General features: G+C 33.5%; 1 protein-coding gene across 1 annotated transcript in view; it reads left to right on the top strand.

The window, feature by feature from the left end:
- LOC118187283 (glutamate receptor ionotropic, kainate 2-like) overlaps window positions 1-17,332 on the top strand; it is an 826,434-nt gene that overhangs the window by 610,010 nt on the left and 199,092 nt on the right. The window contains exons 7-8 of the mRNA XM_085827114.1: window positions 3,046-3,198; window positions 14,246-14,350. Coding sequence (XP_085683240.1) covers window positions 3,046-3,198; window positions 14,246-14,350 — 258 coding nt within the window. The remainder of the gene's footprint in view (window positions 1-3,045; window positions 3,199-14,245; window positions 14,351-17,332) is intronic.

Genomic DNA, 17,332 nt, shown 5'->3' with positions numbered 1-17,332 from the left:
CTTACGATGAATTGTAATGTTTCAGAAAAATTATATTTATAAACAATTTTGATTTTGATTCTTTTTAGCGTATGCTGTAATAAGTATTTGCCTGTAAAATAGCTACGTATTCCTATGTAGCACATTATATTTGGGAAAGCTACTTCCTCCAGTGTATAAAGTACCTATATATGGTATCCATTTGAATAATTATATGGAAAGACATATTTACCTATAATTTAGCTTTCAAAGTTATTATGGTGAAATACTTCCTATGCAGCCGATATTTATGTATAGCGAAGCAAGAAAAGGAATATTCCAATACTATATTTCTGTTCTAATTGGTCGGTCGTCGAAATTCTATTTGTGGTTTTTTTATATCAAAACTGCGAGTATTTATATAGAACATATGTATTTTGACGCAAAGCTGAACCTTTTTCTGAACTGACACGCAGATTTTTTTATCACAGTTGAATTCTGCAGATGAAATTATACCAAAATGTCACGTTTTGGGTGTTCGCCGAAAACATCGCGGCTGAAATATCGCGAATGAAAACGTCATGAAGAATACAACGCAAGGGTAAATATCGTAAACATAAAAAAAGCAACAAAAGTACATCATGGTATAAAACAAAATGATCTAAAATAAGGTGGTGCAAAAATTTCGCAATTTAAAATAACATTGTACAAAAATCGTTATAAACAATAAAGCACCTACAAATCTTCGTATGATGATAACGTTGGAAACATATGTTTTCCTACTAAATTTTTTTTTCGAAATTATTTGTGAGCACAAAAAGAAGTAAGTAATATTTTTTACCTCTATATTTCATATTTTTGCATTAACTAAGAAATATTTAATAGAAAAATATAAAACAAAAACAAGAAGCAAACTCAAGTTAAAAATGTCTGGTAGTTCGGTCCGAGCTGGCTGCATGATCACTTTCGTGGTTTTCCGCATGTGTAACGTGTATACGAGCCAGTTTCTTTTAGAAAGTCCTCCACGAAAGCATTCCTCCCCTTATGCAGATAGCCCTCCAGGCTTTACCATAATCACACACACAGAAGTTAAAAATCTGGAAATTACTAAACATTGCTGCATGCATAGCACTTAATAGAATTTAATTTATGTCATGATCTATTTAATATCACTCTCTGTTAAAAACTCATGATTTATTATCATTTTATTCAGATATGTGGGTACATTTTCATGAAAAAAAATTGTATAAGAAAATAACACAAATTTAAATTGCAATTAATGGCTATACGTAATTAATTAGTTAATAGAAATTTAGATCTATGTATCATTATCGAAATATAAACTTACACATTTAATTTTTATGAATTGCTAGACTTGGAATGTTTCTTGCTATTTCAGTAAAAATTTATTAGTTAATACAGAAATTCGAAATTCAGACGTAAAAATGTTACTTAATTTTTCTTTTGCTCAAAAATCATTGCCCGAAAGTTAAAATTTTTTTCAATCAGAAAACGCACGTCTGCAATATTATCACCTTGTGATGATTTGTAAGTGTCACTACAAATTTTACTTGAGTTTTAATTTGCTACCCCTATTTTTTTTACCACGTAGGCGATGTTTTAAAAGTTTTTCTGCACCGTTTTATTTCCTACCACAATGTTTTAGAACTGCGATGCTTTTTCCTTCCTCGCTTGTTTCCCGCGATGTTTTGTATGACAACCCTCTGCGATTGTTTTGTTTTCACCGCGATGTTTTCACCTGTAACGAAATTTTGTAAAATAAGAGACCCAGTAGGAATTCTTTTTAGCCCAAAAGGCCGTTAGACCCAAAGGGCTATTAGTCTCAAAACAGCATTTTGCATCGTTTAACTTTCAGCGTTGGTTCACTTTTCAAACTGTTGCCACCAAATATTATCGCCATGTATTATATTTATGGAAACTAAAAAATGGAGAATCCGCATGAATGTTTCTTGCATTGTGAAAAAATAACGGTACCCAGAGGCATCAGATTTTGAATAACGTAGTCCTCCAACCGAATATGGGCACTTGGAAGCCCGAATTTTGAATTTCAAATTTGTTTTATTATCGATTTCAAATTTTGTAAAACTTTAACGAATTTTTAATTAAAAAACCTCACAGATTTCAAAGCAAGCAATCGTAACACAGTACGAAAAAAATCATTTTAATCTGCAGCGCATGAGATTGTGTATCGGAAATTCTAAAGATACCTATGCTCTTTTCAACTTATTTTATGATATTTTTGTTAAGTTGAATTTTATTATTTAAGTGCGAAGAACATGATTTTTAATAAATAAAGGTAACACACATTAAAAAAAAACGCCCTTTTGGGCGTTATATAAAATCTGTAAGCTTTCAAATTTTCTTTTTTATGAATATTTCTCTTATTGTAGTTAGCACTTGAAATTTTGGTACGGCAATAGTAACTGAAGCTAGTTTATATTTAATAATAGCGATTTTTCATTAACATTATTTGTTTTTCTTTTTTTTATAAACTAATATTTAGATTTATTCTAAATTAAATTCAGACATTTTTTCTGATTTATTTCTAACAAAATTTATTTTTTAACAACTTTTAGAAATTTTTTAAACATTTTTTTTTATTCACAACCTATTAAAATTCGCATATTTATTTATATGTAACAGTGTCAGTTTCGAGACATAAAAAAAAACAAGCTGAATTTGACAACAAAGAAAACTATTTCTCCACCTTTTTCTTTACTCATTCTACATTGTTATCTTTAGAGCCATTTTTAGAAAACCCTTAATTATAATGTCAGTTTCCATTTTGCTGACTTAAAGCATTGAACTTAAAATAAATTTTACGGTTTTAAAAACCACGACACTTGCTATAGCTGAGAAGAAGAATACGCTATTTAATAATGATGTCATTTTCAGCACCCTTTGCATTTAATTAATATGCTTTAAAAATATTTAATTATACATTGAGTTAACTAACACCAGCACTTATACATCATACTTCGCAAAACTTTAATTATTATAATCTTTGACAGAATTTTGGATGCTTATTTTCACAAGGGAATTTATGATTATGGTGCAATTTTTCAGACGGAGGTGGCGCTTGTTTACGACGCGGTATGGACTTTCGCGACAGCGCTGAACACTTTGGACAAAAGTCAACGTCTGCAGCTCAAACCTATCTCCTGTGATACAGAAAAACCTTGGTCCCACGGATTAGCACTTTCAAGCCACATGAGAGAGGTAAACAAAAACATATTTTTTCTATTTTAAATGCCTATCATCTGTGAGCATGCATACATAAGTTTTATAAAATGACTTTAGATTAGCAAATATACAGTGGTGGCCAAAATTGTGGACACTTTTGGAAATTTTTATGTTTTTGAACTTTGTATGCTTATAGAAAATGTTACGTTTCACAAAATGCAAACTTGTATATATATCATTTTAAAGATAATTTATTACTGAATTCAATACAAAACCCAAAATTCAATTATTTGCAATACAAAAAAGTTATATGTACTTTAATATAAATAAAAAACACAGTTATGAAGTGGTTTGTAATGTTTAGCTTTCCTGGCCAATCACTGTTCTTGTTCTGAGAACCAATCAAATGTTAGTAACTGCCAGTAGAAGTTGACATCATGTTTACACTTGAAACAATTAATTATTTTGCTTTGTTCTGTAGAAGGAGGACCTGTTTCTTATACACTGCAATTACAAGTAGGAATTTTTGTAAAAAATTTAATATTTAGTCAAGAAGCAATGACATCAAATTAAAGAGTAGATTGGACACCTAGAAAGAGATGTAATATTATTGTGTTACGAGAAAGTGGTCTTTCCTATGCTGAAATTGCAAGACAGGTGGGTGGTTCAGTGACTACATCTGGAGTCCGAAAGTTTTGTTTACGATATCAGGAGACAAATTCAATAAAAAGCAAAGAAGGAAAAAGCCGAAAAAGGTGCACCACATCTATTGATCATAGAAGAATAAAAAGACTATGTATCCAAGATAGAAAAATGTCATCGGCGGCCATCAGAAGTGATCTGAATGATGCTGGTGTTTCTGTCAGTTCAAGAACAATCAGGAGAAGATTAACAGATGTTGGACTGAGAGGTAGAATTCCACGAAAAAAGCCTTATCTTAATTTTCAGCAACGAAAAAAAAAGACTACAGTGGGCAAAAGAACACATTAATTGGACAGATGATCAGTGGTCACAAGTTATATGGAGTGATGAAACTAAGATATCGTTATTCGGTAGTGATGAGCGAAAATATGTAAGACGTAGAATAGGAGAAGAGCTAAATCCTGACTGCATTCAAGCAACTGTGAAGAATCCAGTTAGTGTTATGATTTGGTCATGCATGTCAGCAGATGGTATTGGTCGCCTACATTTCATCGATGGGACACTGAATGCCAGAAAATACATTGACACTATTCTAGAACCAAAACTTCAACCTTCCATCATATATCTCTTTTCCAACAATGCTTCGTTTATTTTTCAGCAGGATTCTTCTCCTTGCCACACGGCCAAAATATCGAAAGAGTGGTTTCGTACAAAGAGCATTAAATTGTCATGGCCAGGAAACAGTCCTGACCTCAATCCTATCGAAAATTCGTGGCACCGTTTGAAAACTCTTGTCCGAATGAGGCGCCCATCAAATAAAAGGGAACTAATTGAGGCTATAATTGTTTCCTGGCATCATGTAATAACGAAAGAAGAGCTTAAAATTCTTGTCAGCTCAATGAAACGTCGATGTGAAGCTGTAATCCAAAATAAAGGGTACCCTACTAAGTACTGATAACTTACTGCAATCATCACTATCTAATGTATATCGATAACTATTACCGTTTAACTTTTTTTGTATTGCAAATAATTGAATTTTGTGTTTTGTATTGAATTCAGTAATAAATTCTCTTTAAAATGATATATACAAGTTTGCATTTTGTGAAACGTAACGTTTTCTATAAGCATACAAAATTCAAAAACATAAAAATTTCCAAAAGTGTCCACAGTTTTGGCCACCACTATTTGAGTAAACGTCTCTTACATTTATAATTATAAGACAAACAGTCTGAGAAATTTAAATTAAGGTAAAAATTAAGCTTGTTTATAGCTTACTGTTATTGGTTTTAAAGGAATACTCTAAGTGTGAGATTTTTATTAATGCCAACACTAATCCAAGATTGCATCTTGCTTTAACTAAATTTGAAATTGGGTTATTCGTTTAATACTGCCTGAAGTATTGATAACTTATAATCAGGAAAAGGGTTAATGTAGTCTTTTAACGAAAATCTCTGTGCGAGTTTTCTCTTAGAACCAAAATCATTCCAAGAATGAGCTTTAACTTAATTAATACCATCTTCATAAAACTATTTCTTAAACAAATAATAACTTATATTTTAGTCTTGTAATTGTTTCCACATGTAACAATATATATTGAAAAAATATATTATTTTTTTAATATAATGGCTGGCATTTGTTTATTCGACAATGGCCACTCCTAAGGTCAGAAGTGGTGGTCATTTTAATATGGGAGCACCTAATGGGCATCCACCGTTGCCTCCTATGAAGAGACGAACAGTTACAACCGCGCCTTCTCCGGGATTCGAATCCAGGCCCTTTGATATCGCAGTCGGCTCCTATGACCACCATACACGTACACAATAGTATGTTGACTCAAAATATGAACTACACGAAACTTCTAAGGAATATTACTTATTAAATAGTATACATTAAGCTAAATTGAAAGTGATTTGTGTCATGTAAGGGCTTAGAAGTATTAAGATGCCTGTTGTGGTAATGACTTAATTCTTCTTAACTTTCAAGAAAACATGAGCTTGGAGTGCTGGTGCGCAAGTGGCACGACACCATTGTAGTGAGTGGTAGTTGACTGGGTACCGTTTAGATCAAGGGTTCCCAACTTGGGGAAGGGAGGGAAAATTTTTTCCTTTTGAGAAATTTCATAATTTCAGGGGGGGGCAATGTGGTCAGCCTTTTATTTATCTGTTAAGCATTTAATTTTAGTTAATGTGTGTAAAAAGCTACCCTTATTCAAGTTTTGGTACTTATTAACACTTTCTGTTAGTTGATGAGTATAAAAAGCTACCCTTATTCAAGGTTTGGTCCGGTGAGGCCCGGTGGCGCAGCCGCTAGCGCATCGCGTAGCAGCACCACAGGTTCGGGGTTCGATCCCCGGGTTGGGCAAGGTCGACTCAGCCTTTCATCCCCTGATTTCCATTCTTTGGGTCGATAAAATGAGTACCAAGTTCGTTTGGGTACTAAACACTGGGGGGTTCTGCGACAAGCTGACCACTTGTTCAGGGCATATGCTTACGCACCCCGGGGCCCACGGTTAAGAAAGCAGATTTCGGGACACTGCAGGCATTGGCCCGTTAGGGCTGTTACGACACTGAGATTAGTTTAGTTTTAGTTGATGAGTATAAAAAGCTACCCTTATTCAAGTTTTGGTATTTATTAACACTTTCTGAACTTTTTCTTGTATAATTTATAAAACGCATCAAAATAATATAAGTTTAAATAAACATAGGTTTATGGTTTTAAGTTTTAGAAAGGAAGTGGAGGAATGATCGTCAAGTAATGGTTATATGAGTGCATAGATTTGGTTTGGTTTATTTGATTATGGCAAAGCGCCCAAGGGAAGGGTTGCCTTCGCGGAGGATTTTCTAAGGGGAACTGACTCGTATGCACATGTGAAAAACCACGAAACCGCCCATGCAGCCAGCCCGTTTGCCTCGAATCGAACCCAGGTCGGAACTACCACTGTTCAGCGATTTAACCGCTCTACCGCTGGTGGGCCAATGGATGCATAGGACGAAAGGGTTGAAAACCATTAGTTTAGATAAGGCTTGTATATTACACTGCACATCGATCCTGAAACATTTTGCAGACTGAAATACTCACACTCTTTTGATTTTTCAGTTGTATTTTAATTCTTCTGATTCTTTATTATCGCAGACGATATCGGAGCAGCTGGAGAATCATTGTTATGTTAGTCCCCTGCAATCGAGGGGCTTTGATGGCAGGCACAGCGCAGATCGTTAAAATCTCGTTATACTCGTCGGGAAGTTTGGGCTTTTGTAATGCCAAGTGCAGGCATTACTGAAAATGTTATTGCTTCTGTAATATCACAGCATGGCGTCTCATACCTCTTAACGGCTCGAAGATTGTGACTTAATGAGAGGGCTGCACATATGAATTTCGTACATTTGTGTGGTCTGCTGCAAACTTAAATACAGTTAACAGTTATTTAAATTATGTTTAATAGCAAAATTAGTTATTAAATTTTTATTTTTTTTTTTCATTAGCTGCTTACAATTGTATAACTTACTATTGTCTTGCTTCTTAAGATGAAATCGTTCGATTGAATGTAAAAATTCTAATTTGCTTTTAGTTCAGTCGAAAATTTTCTAAGTTCATAAACATCCCATTCTTTTTTAGATAAGATTACAAACATAAATTTAGATATTATTTTAGACTTTTAAGTAATAGATATTTAAAAATGTAAAATAGTATCTAAATTTACATTTCGAATTTTTTTAACTTAATTTAAATATGAATTTTACGCAGTTACATGCTTTTCTCAGTATTTGAAATTACTTAATCAATTTTAACTGTAAATGACATTATAAAAAATGTATAAACTGATATTAAAATTAAACTATAAAATCTAATATTAGAATAAAAATGAACTTAAAAGAGCATTGGTAATAAACTGATAAATTACTTAACTAATAAAAATTATTTCATTTTTCTGTTTAACTTCAAACTTTACACAAAGTAAATGAAGTAAATACAGAGGCTGATCACACATTTTTTAGACGATGTATATTGTATTCACAAAACTAAATTACATACAAGTGTTTCTCATATAGAATTCTGCAGCATGTCCTGCGTTGAGCGATATGCTTTGGAAGAAGACGATGCACATTGCGTTTTTTCGCTTTCTTAAGATTTAAATCAACGTTTATCATTTTATTTACAGTGAACACCGGGCATTTTAATGATTTTGCTACTGTCCTTTAACTAGCGGGATTTTCTTTTAACATTAAACAACGTACCTTTGCAATAGTCGAAGATGTCCGTTTTTTCCTTGGATACTTGTTTGGAATTTTTGTCCCGTTTGAGGCTCTAATTTGACGTTTTTTTCCTTTCTTGTTGATGATATTACCTATCGACGCTTTAGATATCACAAAACCATGACTCTCACATCGTTTTTGGATAACGGAGTATGCATATTTCTCTTCGGGAAGAGCGTAAATGTAGCCTTCGAAACACTGCTTTGTTAAATTCGCCATTTTAAATAAAAACAAAACTTTCAAACCACAGACGATAATTTTGATTTTTAAAAACATAGTAACTTCTTTTGCTAGCAATAACTTCTTTTGCCAACAATAACTTCTTTTGCTAACAATAACTTCTTTTGCTTTAACTAACAATAAATTCTTTTTCAGCAAACTAGTTTTTATTACCGCTTACCAAAATCGTCTAAAAAATGTGCGAACAGCCTCTGTATTTGTGTAGATTACAAATGAACATAAAAGAGCATTGCTAATAAGCAGATAAATTACTTAACTAATAAACAATTATTTTATTTTTCTGTTTAACTTCCCAGTTTGTGCAAAGTAAATGAAGTAAATAATTGTGTTCTAACGAATATGTGCAAGGCATATATGAGAATGAAGCCAATAAGAACAAATTTCAACATAAAAATTGGCGGATTTAATTTCAGTATAAAAATATTTTTGGCATTCAGGGCCTAATAGAAATTTGATTAGTTGAATCAAATTTAATTAGTTTAGGCTACTGATTTTGACAACACCGTCGAATGATTTGCCTTCGGAAGGAATGATTTCGGGTAAGTATTTCCTAAGAGAAATTTCTTCTTCTATTGAGTCTTGCGGGAAAATCATTTCTAGAGACTTATGCTGCCAGTTTATTGAATTGTTATAAACCAGCACAAAAGAACTATCATTATCCCTCGACATTATATTTTCGACTAGACCATGTTTTCCTAATTTTTAACTTTCTCTATGTTTTTGACATTAAATGCACTGGTTCATCTGAAAACCCAGTTCTTGATTATTATTTCAGAATCCTAATCTAATATTATCACGTAATAATCAAATAAATTTTCCTCGTTATTATATCTGAACTCAATCAGAATACGAGTCAAAAAAAATACTCCAATTGAAAGCTTCGTGCCTAAAATACAACATCGCTCTAAAAGGTGTAATGAATGCAAATCAAATTTACTAATTATCAGCGATTATTCTGGAAAGTAATTAAATATTAAGTGTTATCTTTTTTGCTGTATCGCGATGTGTTCATACTTAATTAAATTAAAATTACACGATGTAATATAACCTTCATGAAAAAATATACACTTAAAGTAACTATTAAACATTATTCAATTAGTCTTGCATTCTTTAAGATTTATTCAAATTCTCATTTATTTTCCGCTATCTTTGTTCACTTTATACACGGTTACTACAATATTTTCAATAGTTTAATAATATTTTCATTTTTAGCTTGTAAATTGAAGGAGTTTGAGTTAAATATCCTAATTACACAAATGAAAGATAAATGCACAACGCCTTGTCAAGCCTGACTGTAACATGAGAATCAGGTACAGTTTTTTTTCTCAGGGTTCTTCGAAAGTTTTTGATGGCCAAAAAAACAAGCAAAAAAAAAAAAAAAAAAATCTGAAAGTGTGTGTGTTTTTTTTTTTTTTTTTTTTTTTTTTTTTACGTACAAAGCGGCGTTTTTTTTTCACCCATTTACACATACATACACGTTTCGAAAGCATTTTGGCTAACGCTCCTTTGGAGTAAAAATTTTTAAAAACACCATATCTTTAGAATTTCCGATAAACAGTCTCGCGCGCTGGAGATAAATATATTTTATTCCGTACAAGTGTGTTGCCATTACTGGATTTGAAATCGTTGAGTTTCTTAATGAAAAATTCGCTAAAGTTTAAAATATATAAAATAGATAATATGCCAAATTCGAAATTCAAGATTCGGACTTCCAGATGCCCATATTCGGGTGGAGGACTACGTTATTCAAAATTTGATGTCTCTATAGGCATCCCTATTTTTTCACAGTACAAGAAACATGCATACATTCCTGCAGATTCTTCATCATTTAATTTCTTTAACTAAAATACACGGCAATAATATTTAGTGAAAAAATTTGAAAAATGATACATCCGTTTATAGTGATTCGAAGCAAAATGCCGTTTGGAGACTAAAAGCCCTTCTAGGCTAACACCCCTTTGGGCTTAAAAAGAAAAAAAAAAGATTTTGATGGTTTTTTACAACCGAAAATATGTTTTAAGATGAAATATAGGATAATTTAAGAGCATCTAAACTTAGGGGACCCAAAATCTGAACTTTGTGGTCTCAGGCGATAATCAAACACTTCAATTATTGTAATTAGCCAAAAATGCAATTTGAACTAGAAAAGTTTTTCAAATAAAACTCAAAAAAATTATCGATTTAGAGTGGATATGATATATCTTCTTGTTAGCATAATCAACTGTGATTGTCTAATGTACTTGCTAGGAAACCAAATAATCGTCTTTTTTTTTCGGGGGGGACTAAATAGAATACTGTGATTCGCAGGATAAGTAACACTATCTCGCGTTGGAACTTCATATTATCAACCAATGGGGCAAGGATCAAGGATCAAGGAAGTGCAATTTACGGAGTTCATAGGCAATTACGCCTTTACCTCCACATCTTCAAAGGAATTTAAATCATCCGAAAGAGGGTATTGTCCAATAGGGTAAAAATTTTGATAAGCCTAATGACTTGGAGTAAGTGCCTTCACACTGAGTCAAAAAAAGGCAAAAAACTCAGAAGGTCTTAATTTTGCGCCGAAAAAGGGCCAGAATAATTTAGATAGGGGCAGCCAGAAAAATTTTCACTAGAAAAATAAAAGGTGAAGTTTCCTTGAATCTTGATAATCATTTTCTTTGCATACGTCAGATGAAGAACACGCAGGGGAATTACGATGCGCGTTCTTCGAGGTGGGAGGGAGGGGGGAACCTGTTTACAGGTCGAAAAAGTAGTTCTGTCAGTGATCAGCTGGGAGGGAGAAGTTTCATTTTTGACCGCTATTCAATGCGGTTTTTAAAAGCCAAAAGGACGCTGTTAAGCGTCTAAGAAAGTTCCTTTTTAAAGGAAGAGAGAAGTTAAAGTTTAAAGAATCTTTTTCAGTTTTAAGAAAATCTTTTTCAGTTTTATTGCAGTTGATAGATTAAAGTATGTTAAATCAGTCCTATTTGACTGTGATGTTTCTTATTAAAGAAACGTTAAGGAGGTTCCTCGAGTTAATGCCGTGTGCATTAAAGAACTTTAGAGGCGGGGGGGGTTAAGGAACGAGAGGTAGTTATTCACGTGGCTATCAGTGTGCTCATATCTAGCCCGTTTAAATGGCAGAGCTGAATATTCCCTATTAAGAACCGCTCTGGGTCTTTTTCGGGAAGAAGCAACAGCAGGATCGTATACGGGTAGCATATGAAGCACAGGATTTGCAACACGTTGAATATTTTTGAAAAATTTTTCCGAAAGTCGCTGTATATAGCGATTAATGGGCATAATTTTGAGGTCGTTATGAATCTCTTCGTTCCGTACAAACCACGGAGCTTTTAGAATTTGCCGAAGCATTTTAGATTGAAAAATTTGGACATGTTTTCTGTTAGTTAGTGCACATGGGCCCCATACGGGACACGCATACGTAAGAACCGGCCTAATCATTGATTTGTAGAGCAAGATTTTGTTATCAGTTGACAGGTCGCTATGACTAGCTAAGAGGGGGCGTAGGGCGGTTTTGACAGCTGTCGCACCCGCTATGATTTTGCGGATGTGAGGCTGCCAAGTTAATTTTGAGTCTAGTAAAACACCTAGATATTTGTAAGAAGAGACCCAGGGAATGGGTTCACCGAAGAGCATTAAGTTAGGTAAATTTGGGATGTTTCTTCGGATGAACATAGTGGCAGCACATTTTGCGACATTAATTTTGATTTTATACAGACCGAGCCAGAGTTCTAAGGTCGAAAGGTAACCCTGCAATTGTGAGATTACCTGGAGGGTGTTGGAGTGTTGTGAAATGATGGCTGTATCGTCTGCATATAATGCAAGATCGATATTTGGGGCCTTAGGAATATCATTTACATAAAGGTTAAAGATTGCGGGGGCGAGGAGACTTCCTTGAGCCACCCCAGCATAGGTAATGGCAATGGGGCAAGCGTACCTCTTCACTGGAGCCTTATAATGAATTTCGCAGGCTGAATGGAGAAAACAGCCAAGCATACAAGGTAGTTAATGCTTGGAATAATTAAAGAATGCATTTATTACCAATGGGGGAAAATAACTCTATAGGGTCTCGTATTCTTAGATAGCATAAACTAATGAGCTCTAGAAAGACTGTATGAGAAATTATCCTCAGGTCTTAGGGCAACGCACAAAGTTTGAAGAGGGGTGTAAAGAACCCTTTATTCAAATCACATATAGCTGCACAAACTTGGCTTATATACGCCAACAATTCTGCCTTAACTTAAACAAGTAATGTTGAACTTAAAATAAAATGTAATTAAACCAGCATAATTTGAACGCGCAGGAAGGCTCTGAATCGTAGACGCCAGCGGAAACAGGCTTAATGGCTAGAAGCACTCAGAGCCACCGAATCAAATCAAAGTCGAAGTAACAACATGACCTTTAAGCAGGTATGTTACGCTCTAAAATCACAGATGCTTTGATACTTTGGTGCTTTTCCCTAGCATTCCAGCAGGATAATTCGTTCCTGCTGTTACCAGTATCCTCAGAGAATCCCGACTACTGGGCCTGACATATGGTGAAGTCCGAAGATGAGAGTTCTACATACGAGGAAGAATTCAAAGAGTTGCTAAAATGCTAAAATCACCTTCCGAAACCTTCGCTTAAATAGCACTTCTTTCTCCCTTAATTTGAATAAACGCGCGCTAACTGATTAGCATTATGGCAAGAAAGCGTGGGTGAAACGTAGAATGGAAGGAAATTGCTTTAACTAAAAGTTAACTATTAGTCAAAATAAATTAATCTCCACAACTTGTAAAAAATGTAAGATATCAGAATTATAATAGCATATTTCTTGGAAAAATCCAGTTATTTGTAACACCTTCAAAATTCTGATATCTTAACTTTCACATTTTTAACATCATCTTCAGTATAAAATTCTGATATCTTAACTTTCACATTTTTAACATCATCTTCAGTATAAAATTCTGATATCTTAACTTTCACATTTTTAACATCATCTTCAGTATAAAATTCTGATATCTTAACTTTCACATTTTTAAAATCACCTTCAGTATAAAATTCTGATATCTTAACTTTCCATTTTTAACATCATCTTCAGTATAAAATTCCGATATCTTAACTTTCACATTTTTAATATCATCTTCAGTATAAAATTCTGATATCTTAACTTTCACATTTTTAACATCATCTTCTGTATAAAATTCTGATATCTTAACTTTCACATTTTTAACATCATTTTCAGTATAAAATTCTGATATCTTAACTTTCACATTTTTAAGATCATCTTCACTGTAAATAGTGCTATGAGCATTTTATCCAGGCTTATCCATTTATTTCTCCATATATATTGGCCTATGTACGCTGTCCCTTCTCTTAGAGAAGATGGTCCGGTGTCAGGTCACAATCAAAACAGGTAGAGTTTTGTCTAAAATCCACCAATTTATGAGGTTTTTTCCCTTAATTTTACATCTTAAAGAAACTTTGTAAGAAATTCATTTTTACTTATTTGGGGCTTTACCTTCAATAAACCTTTTTGTTGTGCACCTTTGTTCAGAAAATGATTTATAATTTTCCATCGCTTTTTAAATCATGTAGTATTAATTGTACTGATATTTTTGTTGCATTACTGGTGCACGACGGATGTAGTATTAATTTTTATGTTGTAATACTGGTACTATTGATTTTTACTTTGTAGTACTGGTAATTCTAATTTTGATGTTCTTGTACTTTGTTCAGTAACTGATTGACAATTTTCCATCGCTTTAAGCTTGTAATTAGATAGTACTGATTTTTATGTTATAGTACTGATGTAGTCAGTACACGTAATACTGGTTGAGTTTTATGTTGACTGGAGCTTACAGAGCATGAGCGAAAAATTGCTACCTGCAATTCCTTACAAGCAATAATATCATCTTCCGTATGTTTGTTGAAAGTTTCTAACTTAATTTATCTGTATTTGGCAGGTGGAGTTACAGGGGCTGACTGGACGTATTGTATTCGATGAAAATGGCCTACGCACAAATTTCACAGTCAAAGTAATCGATCTTACACATTTGGGTATGAAAGAGGTGAGTTGTATTTTCATTGCATTTGAAAAGCGAAGACAAATAATTTTATGGTATGAAGTATATGTGCGGTTGCTGAAACAATTAATATTGAAATTTTTGATTCTTTAATATCTTATACATTTCCATACTAAAATATTTGTAACACTTGTATTATTATAATGTTATTCCCATTTCAGATCTAAATCATACTTAATCAATATTTCTGTATATATACTTGAGACGTGTGTAACTGGTTTGCATGTTGCTTCATAACGAATAATAGGAATAGTAAAAAATTAATTTCCTTTCTTTCTATTTTATAATGACAAATGTTTATTATAAAATCTGAAAGGTATTGAAAAATTTATGGCTCTTTCTACAGATTATAACCTTCGATTCAGGAAAATAAAGGGAATTCAAGTTTCATGTGAAGCACTTATTATCAGTGTAATATCTTTAAGAGACTGAAATGGATTTTATTTACAATAAAAAGCAGTCGAAGGCTATATTTTGAAAGATAGGAATGCCTTTACAATGAAAGTTTAATGGATTTTCATTTTCTATTTGGTTCATTTGATTATGACAAAGCACTCGAAGGTCACCTGCCTTAGAAGAGGGCTGCTTTCGTGGACAACCTCTAAGAGAAAGGGGCTCGTTTTTTAATGTTTATAAGTTGAGAGAACCACGAAAACGTCCATGCAGGTAGCCCGTTCTCCTGGAACCCAACCCAGGTTTAACTACTAGAGTCCAGCTATTTTACCGCTCGGCCGCTGTTAGACGAACTTTTAATGATGAACTCTTCCAAACGAAGAAAAGGACCTTTGTGTCACACTTTTTCATAAGATGTGCCGAAATATTTTACCATTTAGATGAAGCGTTACTTTATCTAAGAAAAATAAGGCGGCGTCACATATTTTCTTCCCCCAGCGGCCGAGCGGTAAAGTCGCTGAACACTGGTAGTTCGGTCCGAGGTTCGAATCCCGCGAACGGGCTGGCTGCAAGGGTGTTTTCGTGGTTTTCCTCATGTGTAACGTGTATACGAGCCAGTTTCCCTTAGAAAGTCCTCCACGAAGGCATTCCTCCCCTTAGGCAGATAGCCCTAGTGAGCTTTGCCATAATTAAATACACCAACACCAACACCATATTTTCTCCCCTCAAGAAGATTTTCTTTCTCTTTCTTTTTTTGAAAACTTTTCTCTTCTTTTTTTTTTCTGTGTGGGGGGGGGGCTTTTGAAACAGACTGTTTTCATTTACTTTCAAGTCTCTCTTTATATATATTTGATTTTATTTGAAGAAAAACTATTTAGAAAAACATGCTATACGATTGTCTTTGGGAGTTCTAGATCACGATTCTACAGTTATTTCGACTTTGGAAGACTGCGTTTAGAAGATACTATAATTTTTCAACTATCGCATTTACTACTCGTTGTTAATTAATGTTTTTTCTTTCATGCAGAGAATCAGGGTCTTGTAACTGATTCCATCTACGGTTGATACTTTCCTATGATAAGGAATGTTCATTAAAAACGGATTCGGAGCTTCCTTTAAAAGAATGCGAAAGAATGCTTTTTACTTTTGTGACAGAATTTCGTAAAATTCGAAAACAACAAACGCTTTCTTTACAGTACTACTTATTTTTTAACCACTGTAGTATTGCAGTGCTCTTAACGAATAGTGGTGATTTCGATGGCAACCACTTCTCATAATTACTGCTTTCGTCTTTTAAAAAAATTTATGCGGAACATTCAGAGTAACATCATTCTTTTTGAATATCATATAATTTTCAAAGAATGTTTACTGCATAATTAGTTTCAAAATAAGCAAAAAATTACTTTAAAATTAGATGTAACGTTCAGACTAAAAACGAATGTATTAATTTGATAACAGAAGTATTTCAATCCATTTTTATTAGCTACTCCATAAACCCTTAAATTTAATTGTAAAATTGATACAAAAGTGAAAGATTTGTTTTCCTTACCTTATAAATGCTGTCTTTTGCCTCAAATACGATATACTATTAGTTTCGATACATTCAATGAGCGACATGAACAGACGGATCGTCTTCGAAGCCCACAAGATGCCGAGTTGGTTCGATCCGGGGTTCAAGCCTCGGCGAAAAGGCTGGCCTCTTAGCCGTTTTCCTTATATTCTCCATGCGTAATCTGTAGATGAGCCAGTTTTCCATAGAATGTCCTCCACGAAACCATCGTTTAGGCAGAAAGCTCTGAGTGCTTTTCCATAATTAAATAAACCACTCATTCTTTAAATTTCTTTCTTTCTATTTTCAGGGTATTAAACTCCTGTTGCTTTGGAATACAAAAATGCGAAATAGATGATTGGATATAAAAGAATATTTATAATCATAAATATGCTAAACAACTGAATAAAAATGAGAATTTTATATTCAGAAAACCACGACATTACTTTGATTCCAAAAGTTGTAATATGTTATGCTTTAATGAGAAACACCACGCTCAAGTTGAACAATTTTGTGGCCTGTATTTTTCTTCCATTGTCTTATTACTTAATTTAATAGCTTAAATAAACCAGATAAGAAAGCGTTATTATCTTGATATATTTTTCATTTACATCCAGTTCCTAAAATTCCGAATAATGTATGGCCGTAAAATATACGAGCAAATTGCTTTACTTTAATTGCGTTGTCAACCGCGCGACTGAAAGCAAACGGAAATAAAAATAAGTAACTTCCTGGAACTTTTATCAGCAAACTGTTGTTGCAAATTAAATGTCCAATAATGGGAAAAACAGAGCAAATATAATCAAGACCACGTACTATAGATTTACAACCCAAGTTTTATTTTTGAACGAAGATGGAGCTACTGTGTTTTAAGACCTGTTCTTTTCTCACGATAGCAATGTGCAACTATGTTGCCATGTCTTCAAACCCATCTTTGGGCAATCCATTTATACGTAATTAGGATAGATTTCCTCTTAACCTTTTAACGGAATTCGATTTCGAGTTACAGCGTCAACTTGAACAGG

Source organism: Stegodyphus dumicola, chromosome 11 (genome assembly GCF_044657685.1).
Source record: "Stegodyphus dumicola isolate Sdum_Otavi_A_Nest chromosome 11, ASM4465768v1".
NCBI classification, from domain to species: domain Eukaryota; kingdom Metazoa; phylum Arthropoda; class Arachnida; order Araneae; family Eresidae; genus Stegodyphus; species Stegodyphus dumicola.
The sequence above is the reverse complement of the archived record's forward strand: the minus strand, read 5'-3'. Positions and strand labels throughout refer to the sequence as shown.